This window comes from Desmodus rotundus, chromosome 5 (genome assembly GCF_022682495.2).
Source record: "Desmodus rotundus isolate HL8 chromosome 5, HLdesRot8A.1, whole genome shotgun sequence".
In the NCBI taxonomy this organism is placed as follows: domain Eukaryota; kingdom Metazoa; phylum Chordata; class Mammalia; order Chiroptera; family Phyllostomidae; genus Desmodus; species Desmodus rotundus.
Window position 1 is genome coordinate 9439664 of NC_071391.1, and position 15683 is coordinate 9455346.

The window sequence follows — 15683 nt, forward strand, 5'->3', positions numbered from 1 at the left end:
CAGTTTGCTTTTGTGTATGTGGCTAAAATATCTGATAGCTAACTTCCAAAACTGTAATTTATGGACACAAAGGATAAAATGAGCGTGACAAAAACAAAGGTAAATTTGGGGAACAGATGCTAGCTAGGGAAACAGTACAAAAGGGACTTACATGGGGCGGGAAACCAACTTTGTTGTAGACCCGTCCAATCAGTCATAGAATATTTTCAAATCTAATTAACATACCAAAGTCAACTCCAAATCCTTACTGTGGGCAGGAAAGCATATTCTACATCCCTTCTATCTTTATTCCATTTTCTACCCCCACAGTGGAGAGATGGCAAATCTGCAACACTCTGAAAAGAAACAATAGTGTATTTAAGACTGTTCACCGTAGGTGTTGCACTCCCTGTCCCTGGCATCCCAAACCACTGACACTAGTGGGTGTAAAGTAAGCCTCTTTCAGAGATGACATTTTGTTACCCCTCTTCTCAGGAAAAAAACAAATCAGAGAAAATTAATACACTTTGTAGTTTTAGTGTTTGTGAAAAACAAGCTGTTCCTTATTTTGTTCTCAGCAAAACATCATTCTTTCCAACAGCCATCACACATTTCTGACCAACAATGCATAGGGCAAGCCATGAATTCCAGCTTCTGAGGTACGCAGGGCAGAAACTCCCTAAAAATGAGCCAAAATAGGCTTTTCGTCTTCTGGGAGTTATGAACTTATACTAGTCTCTTCCATGGACAGTAATAAGCAATCCATCCCATGAAAATCCCTGTCTCAAGGGAAGTAGTAAATCCCAAGATTTCAGGTGGAAGCCAAAGCTATTACATTATTAATTTTGTCTACTGAAGGCTTTCCTCTTCTGAGGTGTTATTAAAAGGGAAACATAACGGAACAGTTTTCTTTGATTAAAAACTGTACGACTCCTAGACTATTCCTTCACTAATGGCAGTGTCCTTCACTAATCGGGAGCTGGAATGAACCAATGATAAAGCAAAGCAAAAACAAAAAGCAAGGGGCCAGAGTTGGGCCAACAGGGAGGTTATGTGTAAAGAAATGATAGGAACAAAATAAAAAAAAGACAAATTTGCAAGAGAAAATCTTTTATCTGTAATTCAGACCTTGAACCTTCTTCATCCCCTCAAAATTCCTAAATCTCAACGCTTTAAAAATTCAGAGCACTAATTACCATAAATCTAACATTCATCCCTAAAAAGCCTGCCAAAAAAGCACTAAGCTACTGTAGTGATTTTATTAGTGCTGAGGACCAGCTTAAAGGCCACTGGAGAGCTATGATTTTAGAGGCTGGCTGTGCTTCTTCAACCCTATATCTATCTTACCTTCAAAAGTACCTCTTATGGAAAAGGACCCCATGTCAGAATAATCTAATCTCTCCCAGCCCCACAAAATGTAGCAACAAAGACAAAAAAAAAAAAAAAAAAAAAAATCAGACTTTCCGTTAATAAATAAGGAATCTCAGGTTCCACAACACAAAAACACACATGTTCAAAGTGCAAATTTCTGCCATTAGACTGGGACTTTTTTTGTCTTACTAATACATAGCCCTGTCCTATGGTCAGAGACCATGTAGAGGGCAGCCCCCTCCCTGCTGGGAGCCTGCTTCCAAACAAGTGAGCACCACTGAGAACCATATGGAGGTGTTGGGAGGAGGACTGAGGTGCTGGGGTCAAAGTGGTCCCCATGAATCCTTCCTTTCAAAAACCCAGTGAGGAACGGAGGAAAAGGGGGTGAGAGATGTGTGCTGTTTCAACAGCTCACCCTGCTAAGGGGCTCTAAAGTGCCAAGTCAAGCTGCCAGCCTCCAGAGATTAGAATTAGAGGATATTTTGAGGGTAAGTGTGCTGCAGTGGGTAGAAGCCAGACCATAGGGCAGCAGTAGAAGAGAAGGGATTTAGAGGACAGTATATACTACTAAGAGTTAAAAGCTGATCCAAAGCATATAAGAATTATAGATTGGAAAAGGGGATCTGCTGATGAGCAGGAAGTCTGCCTGGCTGGAACTGAGCATGAGGATCACCCTTACTTTAAGAGCATATTTTGTCTACTTTTCTGATAAAGGCAACATCAATTTTATAAAGAGGTCAGGAGAGGGAGGAGAGAGGGAGGGAGAGGGAGGGTGAGGGTGTGTGTGTGTGTGTATGTGTGTGTGCTGTGATCCACATTGGAAAGAGCAGGCCCTTCAGTTATTTCACTAGATCTTAAATGCTTTAAATTTTTTTTGTCCTTTTTATCTTTTAAGTACAAAGTCTGAGCTGTCCCAGTGCCTAAAGTCTTCCCTTCTACTAAGGTCCAGTAGAGTCTGAATCTTCAATCAGAACCTCTGTGGTAGCACCGAGTATATCTGAGTTCATGACCAGCCCTTCAGTGCCCCCACTGCTGCTGCTTCCCACAAAGATCTTCCCATCAGCCATCAGGCTCACCCGTTCTGTCCCACTACAGTATGACTTTGACATCCCTTCAGCCTCTAGCAGGAGGCACTCTCCAGAGGTGGAGTTTCCCAAGGGCTCAGGAAGAAGAGGAAGACCCTGACCATCTGCAGGTTGTGTCAGGGACTCTGGGTTAGTGCCCAGGATATCTGTGCTGGTGATGAGGGCGCCTGCATTGGCAGCCAGAGCTTCGGCAATCAGCACCTCAGGGTGGCTTTTTGCTTTGTGTGCCACTACGCTGTCCTTCTTCTCAAATTTTTTGCCACAGATATTGCAAGAGAACTGGTAGAAGGAGTCTGCATCATGCTTCTTCATGTGCCAATTGAGGGATGCTTTTTGCCGACAAGTAAATCCACAGATCTCGCATCTAAGGAGAGTAGAAGAGCAAAATCAGATAGAGAAAAGAGTTCTTATTCAGAGTCCAGGTGAGAATTTAGGGGTCACACAGATAATAGTAATGTATACTTGTGAAAGACTAGGGAAAGTTACCAGATGGAACCCTAATCTGATTTTTTTTCTTCTGTTTGTTTAGAAGATAGAAGAAACAGAAGAAAAAGTTCACTAAGTAGCTCCCCCAAACAATACCCACTCTTACTTGGTAAAAGTAAAGAATAGTGGCAGCTGAAATTTTTGTAAAGGGGCTAACCCACAAGAAGGATGGATGTGCTTCTCTTCTCACCCAGTGTTTACCAATAAATAAATAAATACTCACTGTAACGGCTTCTCGCCTGTATGAATCATCCGGTGCACTGCCAGATTGTGAGAACTCTTGAAGGCCCGAGCACAGTATTCACAAATATAATCCCTTTGATCTAAGAAGAAAAATAATGTGGTTAGTGTTCCATTCAGAATCCCTTTAAGTATTTTTTCCCCTACTTTACAATAAACAGATGATTAGTAGGTCGATTTAGAGTAAAAGCAATACTGTTTTCAATGTATAAACACTGGATAAACAAAAAATCAAGAAGAAATATACAGTATTTTTTTCCTTTTTTGCTACAAATATTCAGTAGCATAAGGATCTATTTTTAAAAAGCTAGACAGAAATATATGAGAACTAAAATCCTAATCTTAATTTTATCAGTAATCCAGTAGCACCCGGCGGCCCCACATTTGCGCACAGATAAACCGGACAAACGGCGGGGAGCAAAGCAGACCGCGTAACCCAGGGCTCCAGCTCAGGGAAATAAAGCCTCAAACCTCTGATTGAAAACACCCGTGGGGTTTGGGGCGGCAGCAGGAGAGACTCCCAGCCTCACAGGAGAGATCGCTGGAGAGACCCACAGGGGCCTAGGGCGTGCACAAGCCCACCCGCTAGGGAACCAGCACCAGAGGGGCCCAGTTTGATTGTGGGTAGCAGAGTGAAAGAGTGAGGTCTGGTGGAGAGTGGAGCAGGCACCATTGCTCCCTCTCGGCCCCTCCCCCCCACACAGCGTCACAGCACAGCAACCAGCGTTACCCCGCCCTGGTGAACACCTAAGGCTCTGCCCCTTTATGTAACAGATGCACCAAGACCAAAAAAAAAAAAAGCCCAAATGACAGAACACTTCAAAGCTCCAGGAAAAATACAACTAAGCGAGGAAGAGATAGCCAACCTATCGGATGCACAGTTCAGAACACTGGTTATCAAGACATTCACAGAATTGGTTGAATTTGTTCGAAAACCAGATGAAAAAATGAAGCCTATGCTAAGAGAAACAAAGGAAAATGTACAGGGAACCAATAGTGATGAGAAGGAAACTGGGACTCAAATCAACGGTGTGGACCAGAAGGAAGAAACAAACATCCAACCAGAAAAGAATGAAGAAACAAGAATTCGGAAAAATGAGGAGAGGCTTAGGAACCTCCAGGACATCTTGAAACATTACAACATCTGAATTATAGGGGTGCCAGAAGGAGAAGAGGAAGAACAAAAACTTGAAAACTTATTTGAACAAATAATGAAGGAGAACTTTCCTCATCTGGCAAAGGAAATAGACTTCCAGGAAGTCCAGGAAGCTCAGAGTCCCAAAGAAGCTGGACCCAAGGAGGAACACACCAAGGCACATCGTAATTACATTACCTAAGATTAAGCAGAAGGAGAGAATCTTAGAAGCAGCAAGAGAAAAGGACACAGTTACCTACAAAGGACTTCCCATAAGACTGTCAGCTGATTTCTCCAAAGAGACCTTACAGGCAAGAAGGGGCTGGCAAGAAGTATTCCAAGTCATGAAAGGCAAGGACCTACATCCAAGATTACTGTATCCGGCAAAGCTTTCATTTAGAATGGAAGGGAAGATAAAGTGCTTCTCAGATAAGGTCAAGTTAAAGGAGTTCATCATCACCAAGCCCTTATTATATGAAATGTTAAAGGGAGTTACCTACGGAAATGATCAAAAATAGGAACAGTAAAAATGACAGCAAACTCACAGTTATTAACGACCACACCTAAAACAAAAACAAGAGCAAACTAGGCAAACAACTAGAACAGGAACAGAACCATAGAGATGGAGATCACATGGAGGGTTGTCAAAGGGGTGTGGGAGGGGGAGAGGGGGGAAAGGTACAGAGAATAAGTAGCATAGATGATAGGTGGAAAATATACAGGGGGAGGGTAAGAATAGTGTAGGAAATGTAGAAGCCAAAGAACTTATAAGTATGACCCATGGACATGAACTATAGGGGGGAATGTGGGAGGGAAAGAATGGGCAGGATGGAGTGGAGTGAGGGGGGCGGGAAATGGGACAACTGTAATAGCATAATCAATAAATATATTTTAAAAAAAGTGTTATTTCAAAAAATTTTTTTATTTATTTATTTATTTTAGAGAGGGAAAGGGAGGGAGAAAGAGAGGGAGAGAGGCATCGGTGTGTGGTTGTCTCTCATGTGCCCCTTGTTGGGGACCTGGCCTGCAACCCAGGCATGTGCCCTGACTGAGAATTGAACCGGTGACCCTTTGGTTTGCAGGCCAGTGCTCAATCCACTGAGCCACGCCAGCCAGGGCTGCTCAGTGTCTTTATTTCTCGTCTTTTCCTTTGTTTTACTTTATCTTATTTTTATTAAGATACAAAGCATATGATATTGTCTAAGTCTAAGGTGTACAACAGGTTGAGTTGACATATTCATATATTACAATATGATGGCCACCCTAGTGTTAGCTAACACCTGCATCATATAATTACCATTTCTTTTTGTGGTGAGAACATTTAAGATCTAGTCTCTTAGCAACTCTGAAGTATATAATACAGTATTGTTGACTACAATCACTGTGCTTTACATTAGCTCTCAAGAAGTTATTCATCTAGTCACAACCTTTAAAAATACTTTATCAACAGCTTTATTGAGGCATAACTGTACATATTAAAACTGTATCATTTGATAATTATTGTCACATGTATAAACCCATGAAACCATCACCACCATGAAGATAGAAAACATATCCATCGTTGTTGAAAGTTTCCTGGTGCCCCTTTTTAGTTCTCCCTCCCTTACCCTCAATCCCTTGAAAATCTCTGGCCTGCTTTATGTCACTATGGATAAGTTTGCATTTCTCTGGAATATTATATAAGTGGAATCATGGAATAAAAAAAAAAATAGCTAGCTTTTATTATTTCAACAGCAGCACAAGTCCCAGGAGCCATTTAGTAGTTACCATAAACTGTAAGCTAACCTCTTTACCATTTAGGCTGCTGCTTCTTACTCCTCACACTCCTAATCTATAACAATCTACCTGAAACAAAATTAGAAAATCTTGGTTTTGCCAAAAATTAGCTGTGTGAACATAAATAAGTTACTTAATGTTGCTAAGCCTCTGGTTTCTTGGCTGCAAAATAAAACCAACACAGCAAACTTAGCTATGATGAACTGATGGATATGCAACAATATGCAACAGGTTTGTTGGAAAAAAGTTCATCCATTATTAACATAAGGAGAACAATTTGCTCGACATACATGTACCTGGTAGCCAAGGAGAGTGAACTGGAATGTACATGCGTGAACAATGACTTCATTGTACTAGTCAGTGGGGACAGTAGATGCCCTTGAGTGAGCATGTGTAGTGTGTGGCCATTGCATTCAAAATGACTGAGCAAGTAGAGCAACAACTCTGTATCACACTTGAATATTCCTCCATGAAAACGATCCAGACACAGAAGGCCACAGCTATGGGCAACTGGTGATTGGCAGCTTTATAACAATAATGAGCCCAATCACATATCACATCTCATGCAGGGTTTTTGCAAAACATCAAATCACCCAGGTGACTCAGACTCCCTATAGCCCAGATTTGGTGCCCTGTGACTTCTGGCTTTTCTCAAACTAAAATCACCTTACAAAAGGAAGAAGAGATTTCAGACTGCCAATGAGATACAGGAAAATATGACGAGGCAGCTGCAGGCGACTGGGAGAACTGTGTGATGTCCCAAGGTGCCTTCTTTGAAGGGGACTGAGGTGTCATTGTCCTACATACAATGTTTCTTGTGTCTTGTATCTTCTTCAATAAATGCCTCTATTTTTCATACTATATGGCTGGATACCTTCTGGGACAGACCTCGTATGTGAAGTGTTTGGTCCACAACTGACACACCGTATTTGCTCAACAAAAGATCATTGTCCAGGTCATAAAAGTTCTTCTCACAGAAATAAAGGAAAAAGAATCAAAAGCCCTGATTTGCTCATCCCTTGTAAAATTTGTCATTACATTTTACTTTTCTACATTTCTCTCACACTTGACTGTAGACTCTTGTAAGATTTATATTAGAAAAGAAATATATCATTACCAATCTATACTTAAAAGTATAGTACACTTATCTATTTGATAAAATATTTTGAAAGTACCGGTATGATGTTTGGCATGTCGCAGAAGTTGCTTCTGGAGCCTGAAGAGTCGCCCGCAAGAGGGATGGGGACATACATATTTCTTCTTCAGCAAATGCTGATATTTAATGTGGTGCTAAACATTGAAGAAAGTGAAGAGGGTTAAAATGTAAGGTCTCCTAGATATTTGTTCCTCTGCTAAGTCAAAAGTGCTGAAGGAAAATCAAATACTTTGTACATGGATAGAGAGGCAATATAATCAAATAGTTAAGTAAGAACACAGGCTATGAAAATAACCTTGGATTCCAATCTGGGTCTGTCATTTACAAGCAGTGTGATCTCAGGAGATATGAATTGAAATACTGTAAGCTCCAGTTCTCATTTGTAAAATGCAGATCACCTGTCTCTTAGGGTTGGTGTGGGAAATCTAGAGATTATATTGTATGGTGCTTAGTGCAGCAAGCGGCACACAGCACAAGAATACTAGCTATCACTACTGTAACAGAGCCAGAACCAGAAAGGAAGGCCTGAATCTCATGTTACACCTGCTGCTAAACTAAATATCAGTCATTTGTTAACTTTAGTTACTAGTAATTCACTTTCATGTGTTCTGTGAGACCTAAACATAAGCTGTATCTTTACTTACATTAAAAAAAGTCTACTCATTTTAATCTTTTAAAATTTATTTTAAACAGTATTCAAGAGATTCCTGGTTTGAGTTACTAATTTTATTTTTTTTAAATACACTTTAAAAAACCTATTCATCTGTGCCTCGTGTGTTGTTGCAATCATCTCGTATCAGAAGTATTATTACACCACAATAGGAAACACTGGAATTTTCCAATATTCCAAGGAAATCCTCTGTTTGGGCTTCAGTTCTTAAGATAGTTCCCTCTCTCTCTTTTTTTTTCTTTTAACACAATGACTGGAGTAATTTTATGTTTAAAGAATTTCCTTGACACTGCATGTCAATGATAAAACCTACACAAATTCACATATTATAAAGTCTCATGAGGCTTGAGAACTAGTAATGGTACAAGGTACTAGTAATGGTACAACCTGAAAAGCTGCCTTACCTAATAATTTCACTGACCTGCAAATAGCGAGGGTGCGCAAGAACAGTTCCACATCCTTCCATCTCACAACGCACATACTGGATTGGAGGCTTTTTTCTATTATCAGCACGTAGGAAAATAATTAGCAACAGAAAAGAAGGAGTCTGCCTAGTGACCTTTAACTCAAACTGCACTCTTAGGGAATAGCAACTTTACACTATTATATAATTTGTTAGAAGTTAACCAGAACTTGCAAAATGTTTAATAATGTTTATAAAACATAATGCAAAATAAACTAGTAACCCTCAAAAGGTAAAGTAGTATTAAGATTTTAAGAAACATTTAGATCCTGCTGTAGAAATAAACGCACAGTAACTTTGCATCAAGGACATTAACAAAGTTGCTTTTGTCCCTTCCTGCAGGATTATTACTACTACATATTTGAGTAAAGTGCCTACCACCTGAAAAAACATAGGAGTATAAATTCTTACCTCCTTTTGGGTAATCGCGGACTTTTATCATCTTTTCGCCTTCTTCCTCTCCTGTAATTAAAAAAGAGTAAATTTTTCAAATATTCTGGATTGAAGTTTATTGAGTAAAGGATGGGTGAAGACATATGAGGCCTGTCTGGAAAAAGTCCAGCCAGTTAATATAATGAGAACAGTTTGCCTGACACGGATGTAACCTGGCAGCCAAGGAGAGTGGACTGGAATGTGCATGGGTGAACAACGATGACTTCACTGTACTAGTCGTGGGGGCAAGAGACACCATTGAGTGAGCATGTGTACTGTGTGGCCGTCGCATTCAGAATGACTGAATGAGTAGAGTAATGAATCTGTATCACATTTTGTTAATGTTGAATATTCCCTGTGAAAACTATTTAGATGCAGAAGGCCAGCTATGGGCGACCGGTGACTGGCGCTTTATCACAACAATGTGCCCACTCATGCATCCCTTCCTGTGCAGGGTTTTTGGCGAAACATCAAATCACCCAGATGACTCAGCCCCCCTATGGCCCAGATTTGGTGCCCTGTGACGTCTGGCTTTCCCCCAAAACTATTATCACCTTTGAAAGGGAAGAGATTTCAGACTGTCAGTGAAATTCAGGAAAATATGACGAGGCAGCTGCTGGCGATTGGGAGAACTGTGTGAGGTCCCAAGGTGCCTACTTTGAAGGGGACTGAGGCATCACTGTCCTATGTACAGTGTTTCTTGTGTCTTGTACCTTCTTCAATAAATGCCTCTATTTTTCATGTTATATGGCTGCATACCTTCTGGATAGACCTCGTATATACTCAAGACCAAAGAGCAGGTGGCAGAAACAAAGGATAACAGAGAATATATAAAGTCACAGACATAACTGGCAAACCAAACAAAGATTTCACTCTGAAGTACTTTTACTTTCAAGTAAGTCTGTATCACAAGTCAAATATATACCATTCATAAACTATACAATACTATGGAAGATTTGGATAAACCTCAGTTACTATATGAAGAGTTGTTTCAGTGAAAAGTCTACCACTTAAATCTCATCCATTTAAAAAGTAGAATGAAAGAGGCTATTATCTAAAAACCCTAAAATATAAACTATAGTCTCCTTGCAATACAACCAAAAAACCTTAATCTTATAAAAAAAAAATCTTATTATGAGAAATGGTTGCTAGACAGAAAACTTTTTTACCTGAACAAAGTTATTGCTGTATTTTGCCATGTATAATGTGCAATTTTTTGTCCAAATTTTTGAAGAAAAATAAGGATGCGTATTATACATGGGTAGTACTAATTCCATATCTACATAAATGTTTTTAATTCTCTTACTTATGCTTATGTATTAAAAGTGTTAACTCTAGAAAGCTGTAACAGTATCTGTATGTTCGAAAATAAATGCTAAAACTCCTTTATAATACAAAAAACAAGTATCTAAATATAAATGAAAAATTGCATCAAAAAATTAAAATGAAAGATTTTTTTTTAAGTTTGAGCCAAAAGTGTGGGTGCGCATTATATAAGGCAAAATACAGTATATCTGCCTTATCTGCCCTTCTTTTGAAGATCCATATTTGCCATACTTTTTTCTTGCTGTTCCACCCCTTCTTCATCCTTATACCTACTGCCTTACCCATTCATTTATATGTCTCTAATACTGCCTTGAATTAAACTTTTGAAGTGTTTGAGAAGAGTGCCTGCAATACAAATGTCAGCTACTAGAGGCAGCAAGACAGGGAGGGGCAAAAATAGGTTTACAGCTATATGTGAAAGTTTATTCTTGTATTATTATGTATTAATTATTGTAGTATTTCCTGAGCAAATATAAACCTCCTTTGCCACACTGTGTATGTATACATCAAATCCCATGTCACACTCCCACACTTTTCCCCCCCAGTGGCTTCAAAACATTAAACTTTCCATTTTTAGTAATAATTGCCCACTTACTTCCTAGGAGGTTCTTCATCTTCCCTAATTTCATTTTCTTCTTCTTTCACCTCTACCTCTACTTCCACTTTAATCTCTTTCTTCTCTTTCTCTTCTTTTACCTTCCCGGATTTTCTCCGTGGCTTTGGGGTTTCCCTGAAAACACAAATACATTTCAACATTGGTATCTAGAAAAGCATCCTTTTCAAGGAAAACTTAACAAGGTAAAGCCTGGGGTTAACATCAATTTATTGATACTTCAAGCCTATGGGATGACCCTTGAGGCTAATGATGCCCTAAAATGAACTCTCATTATAGTTGTAAAGAGAAACCAGATAAAAGTAGAAAATTCCAAGTATTCAGGCAATTCCTATCCTATTATGATAAAACATGCAGATATAATAATACGGATATGATTAAATAAAGTTCATAATGGAAGAGAGGGCTGTACGAGGGATACTAAGATCATGCTAAATTTGCAAAGTAAGCGCATAGGTAATTATCCACTTAAAATTAAGTCTATACCCACCAGTAGCATGGCAACAAGGGGAAATAAAAACATGCAACAGTGCTTTCCAAACTTATTTTCACAGACATGCCTGGAGTAAAATGAGACATACCTTTCTAAGTGGGGTTTGTAGGTCTCATCTCTTGGGTCATCTTTAAATGGTATTTCCTCTTCACTGATTAACATCTCTTCTTCCTCCTCCTCATCATCACTACTAAAAAGAAGCAAATAAAGATTAGAAATTCTAGTTGTAAAGATTACATCTGAGGGAATTTCTAATTTTAGTATATGTGCTGCCAAAGCAGGCATGTATATTATTAGATAATTTTCGGGGGGGGGGGGGGGGTAGTCAAAGATTCACAGTCATCTAGAATTTTTATATTTATGATCCAGTTGAACAGCAATCTAGCTCTTTTTCCCAAAAAATAACTGGAACTCAAAATCCTTACTATGTCATCACTTTGTTAAATAAAAGCAAGGTGATGACAGCTCGATAGCATGAAGAATTAAAAATCAATTGACTTTATAATACAATATTTAATAACCTGATGTATCAAAAATGACCTATCAACAGATTTTTTTTAAAAATCATGTGACTTATTATAAAAGATATTGATAAAATTTCAAAACCCTGGTCTGAATACCCACATTTCATGTTAGTGCCTAGCATGAAATTAGTCAAAACACAGAGGATGCTTAAGACATGACTAAGGATTACATGGTTAATGCTCTAACGAAAAACAATCTGCAACGTAAACTAAATACCAAACTGAAGTTAATTTCTGTTATAGCTCAAAATCCTTTCAAGTAAAAAACAACTTTGAGTAATTTAATGTGAATGTGCTCTATGTCCCCGCAAGAGTTTAAATATGAAATGTTCCTTACCTAATGCCACCTGTAGATTGACGCTCTTCTACAACTTCTGGAAAAAATAAAGCCAAAACAAAACATTATCTATGTAGATATACTTTCTCCCTGCAGCTAAGAGACCAAATTACTGCCCGAGATAATCACACAAAAGGAGAATATCTCCAAATTGTCAATAAAAAAAAAGAACCCTTCCTATTTCAGCATACCTACCCCTGAAAGTTAGGCTGTTTTGGTAAATGTTCAACATCACATTTAAAAGCAACAGGCAATTGGTTCTTAACCTTTCTCTGTTTTCATCGTACCATAATCAAGCTGATCTGTATTTGGTTCTGACTTGCAAATGAGCTGCAATGAACCAGTCTTGGACCTCGAGCTTCGGGTGTTCTCTGCGTCACGATGCCGAGAGACAGATGTCCTGCTGCTGCTGCGCCAGCCCCGGCTAGGCCTAGATGTAGCAATGGAAACTTCCTGAGGGAGGATAGAATCGTCTTCTTCCTCTTTCTCTTCCTTGGGATCTACATGAAAACATATACCATTCTTTTTAAACTTACAGTGTATCTAAAACCATCTTTGTATATCTACTAATGTAAATTCAGTCAAGGAGAGAGAAACTTTTTTTTTCATGGAAAAAAACCCTCAGCTTTTAAAACAAAGTAACAGAATCAAAACAAGAGAAAAATCAGAGAACACTTATCCTATTGCCATCTGTAAAATAACACCTTCATTTTGCAAAATAGTAATTTTATACTGCTTATCTACTAAGATGTGGAATGCTAAAAGGAGTATGTAAAATATAACAAAGTAATTCAATTCATGGAATTCTAATCTTTAGATCTAAAACAAAAGAACTTAAATTGAAAGAGTGGTCCCAGAAAAATGACAACAAGTACAGAGGCATGATAAAGTCATAGATCTAAATGTTTTAATAGCCAAGAAAGTCCATAATGGAAATGCTTTCTCTTGACTCTTGTTACCTATTTTCCCCCATACTTTAAAGGGATAATGAGGTAAGGTAGGGTCACCCCTATCTGCAAAAGAGATAATAAAAACTTAGAAATTCACTTTCAAACCTAAAGAAGCTTATTAATTGTGTCTATATAAGTTAGTGTTTTAAAAGTGAGCCTATTTTACTATACAAGATTCCTTTAATAATCTCAGAATGGAAAAGGCCTTTCTAAGAATAGCACAGAATTTCACATCGTAAGACTGATACATCCGACTACATAAACATAAAATAATTTTCTGCATGGCAAGTTCCATTATAACTGAAGTCTAACAACCCAATAGAAAAATGAAAGCTCAGTAAAACATACGGCTTTCAAACATACAGACAATACGAAAGCTCAATCTACTCCTAACAGAGAAACTCAAATGAAAATGATAGTGTGATACTGTTACCCTATCATTTTGGCAATGATCCAAATGCTTGAAAACACACTGTGTATTAGCAAGGCTGTAGGGAAAACAGGCACCATAATACACATTGCCACACATGCAATGGGAAAACCTCTAACAAGGACAATTTGGTAATATCAAAAATTTAAATGTACACACTTTTTCACATTGATTTCAACTACTAGGAAATATATCCTATACAACTACAATCACACTTATGCAAAAAATCCACATCCATTTAATACCCAAATATCTTATGTGTGGGTGTATCCTAAAGACTATCTAGTTCTAAGTACAATCCAGTGAGCTTTACCAATAAAGTAATTTAAAGGCAAAGAAGATAACTTGCTCAAGACCAGGAAGTTAGAAGCTAGCTAAGCAGACCTAGATCTAAAAACCATGTCTCAAGACTAGTAATCAAGGGCTTTTAAATATAGATCCTGGCTGCCTTACAGAATTTCTTCGAAGGCAGACATTCTACACTCACTATCAAGTATTACAACATTAAATTAGGGGGAGAAATTCTTTTACTCAACCCAACTAATTGGGACTTTTAAATCCACTCCATAACCTTCCTGTATTCAATATAGCTCTTTTCTTTTTCATGATGAAAAGACTGTATGCTCATCCCTTCTTATACTGTGGATCTTATCCGCTGGACAAATGATAGCAATCTGATAAGAATTGCTCATCCTCATAAATAAAGCATAATAGCCCATCTTACTAAGTATCATACCCACCCCCAAAAACTCCAGTTGTTTAAAAAAAAAAAAAAAAAAAAAAAGCATTGTCAGGGAGCGACATCAGCAAAAATGTTCTTTGACACCTCGCCTCCCCACCCCGACCAGAATCAACTTTGTAAAAACTCTGGGAAATAGCCCTAGCAGGTATGGCTCAGTGGATTGAGTGCTGGCCTGCAAACCAAAGGGTGGGTCGCTGGTTTGATTCCCAGTCAGGGAACACGCCTAGGTTACAGGCCAGGTCCTGGCTGGGGGTGTGTGAGAGTCAACCACACACTGGTGTTTCTCTCATTCTCTTTTCCCCTTCCCTTCCCCCTTCTCTAAAAATAAATAAATAAAATCTTTAAAAAAACTGGAAAAAAAAAAACCCCAACAACTCTGGGAAATAGTCAAAGGTTTACAGCAACCAAGTAAACACTGAATCAAGAAAGAGGCAAGTTAATCCACACATTGGAGCTGAAGGAAACAGAGCCTTTAGAGACCACATAAGACAAAGAACATGGTCTTTAAAAAATACACTCAAAGAGTTACAGGAAACCAACAACAAAGAATTTAATGAAGTAAGGAGGAAGATGTTTCTTTTTTAAAAAATTTAAAACATTTTTTATTTATTGATTTGAGAGAAAGAGAGGGACATTGATTTGATATTCCACTTACTTATGCATTCATTAGTTGTCTTGTTTTATGTGCCCTGCCCAGGGTTGGAACCCACAATTCTTGGTGTATTGGGACAATGCTCCAACCAACAACTGAGCTATGGGATTGGTCAAAAAGTCCATTTACTTTCTTCCATAAAATGAAGAACACATTTTTCATTTTCACCAGTAACTTTACTGATATGGATATTTTGAGTTATGTTGTCTATTTCCTGCTATTGGCTTCTAGTGGGTAGAAGCCAGGGGTGCTGCTAAACATCCTCCAGTGCATAAAACAGCCCCCAGCAAAAAATTACTTGGTCAAAATGCCAATAGTACCAAGAAACTTCACAAGCCACTTTTGACATGTGTGATCAGTCACAGCAGTTTCTCCATGTAGTGCACAAATCTTTTTGTGTTTTAGCTGCGTTTTTACCTTTCTTGAAATAATAAAGCATAATATGCCAACAATGTTGTGTATTTTCTTCCATCTTCAATATTAAAAATGGCTGCACAAAAATTCACTGATTTTGGTAAGTTTCCCAAAATGAAAAATAGGTAGAAGCTGCACTTACCTCCTCATATGCTCACATCAAAATTACAAGTAAATTATGGAACAGTTAACCCAGATAACCATTTGAAGACCAGTCTTTTAACCAAGGATACAGGGAAGCCATGTCGAAACTGGAAAAGTAGACACACAGAATGGTTGGCCCTGTACCCACATGTGGTTGAGAATCCAGATGGATATCTCAACTGCAGAGGTACCTCCTGAGTAGCAAGGGGTCTTAATCACAAGCTGGGCCCCCCAGCCTGAAGTACCAGTGCCAGGAAGAGGAGCC

General features: G+C 38.6%; 1 protein-coding gene across 2 annotated transcripts in view; it reads right to left on the reverse strand.

Moving 5' to 3' along the window:
- Positions 1 to 2197: 2197 nt before the first annotated feature.
- ZFP91 (ZFP91 zinc finger protein, atypical E3 ubiquitin ligase) overlaps positions 2198 to 15683 on the reverse strand; it is a 38671-nt gene continuing 25185 nt past the window's right edge. The window contains exons 3-11 of one of the 2 annotated variants that reach the window (XM_024559118.3): positions 12374 to 12586; positions 12087 to 12123; positions 11314 to 11415; positions 10715 to 10849; positions 8773 to 8823; positions 8320 to 8398; positions 7248 to 7362; positions 3145 to 3244; positions 2198 to 2799 (exon numbers count right to left, since the gene is read on the reverse strand). In XM_024559118.3, coding sequence (XP_024414886.3) covers positions 2289 to 2799; positions 3145 to 3244; positions 7248 to 7362; positions 8320 to 8398; positions 8773 to 8823; positions 10715 to 10849; positions 11314 to 11415; positions 12087 to 12123; positions 12374 to 12586 — 1343 coding nt within the window. In that variant the 3' untranslated portion in view covers positions 2198 to 2288. The remainder of the gene's footprint in view (positions 2800 to 3144; positions 3245 to 7247; positions 7363 to 8319; positions 8399 to 8772; positions 8824 to 10714; positions 10850 to 11313; positions 11416 to 12086; positions 12124 to 12373; positions 12587 to 15683) is intronic. The other variant, XM_053923750.2, reaches the window with a different exon arrangement.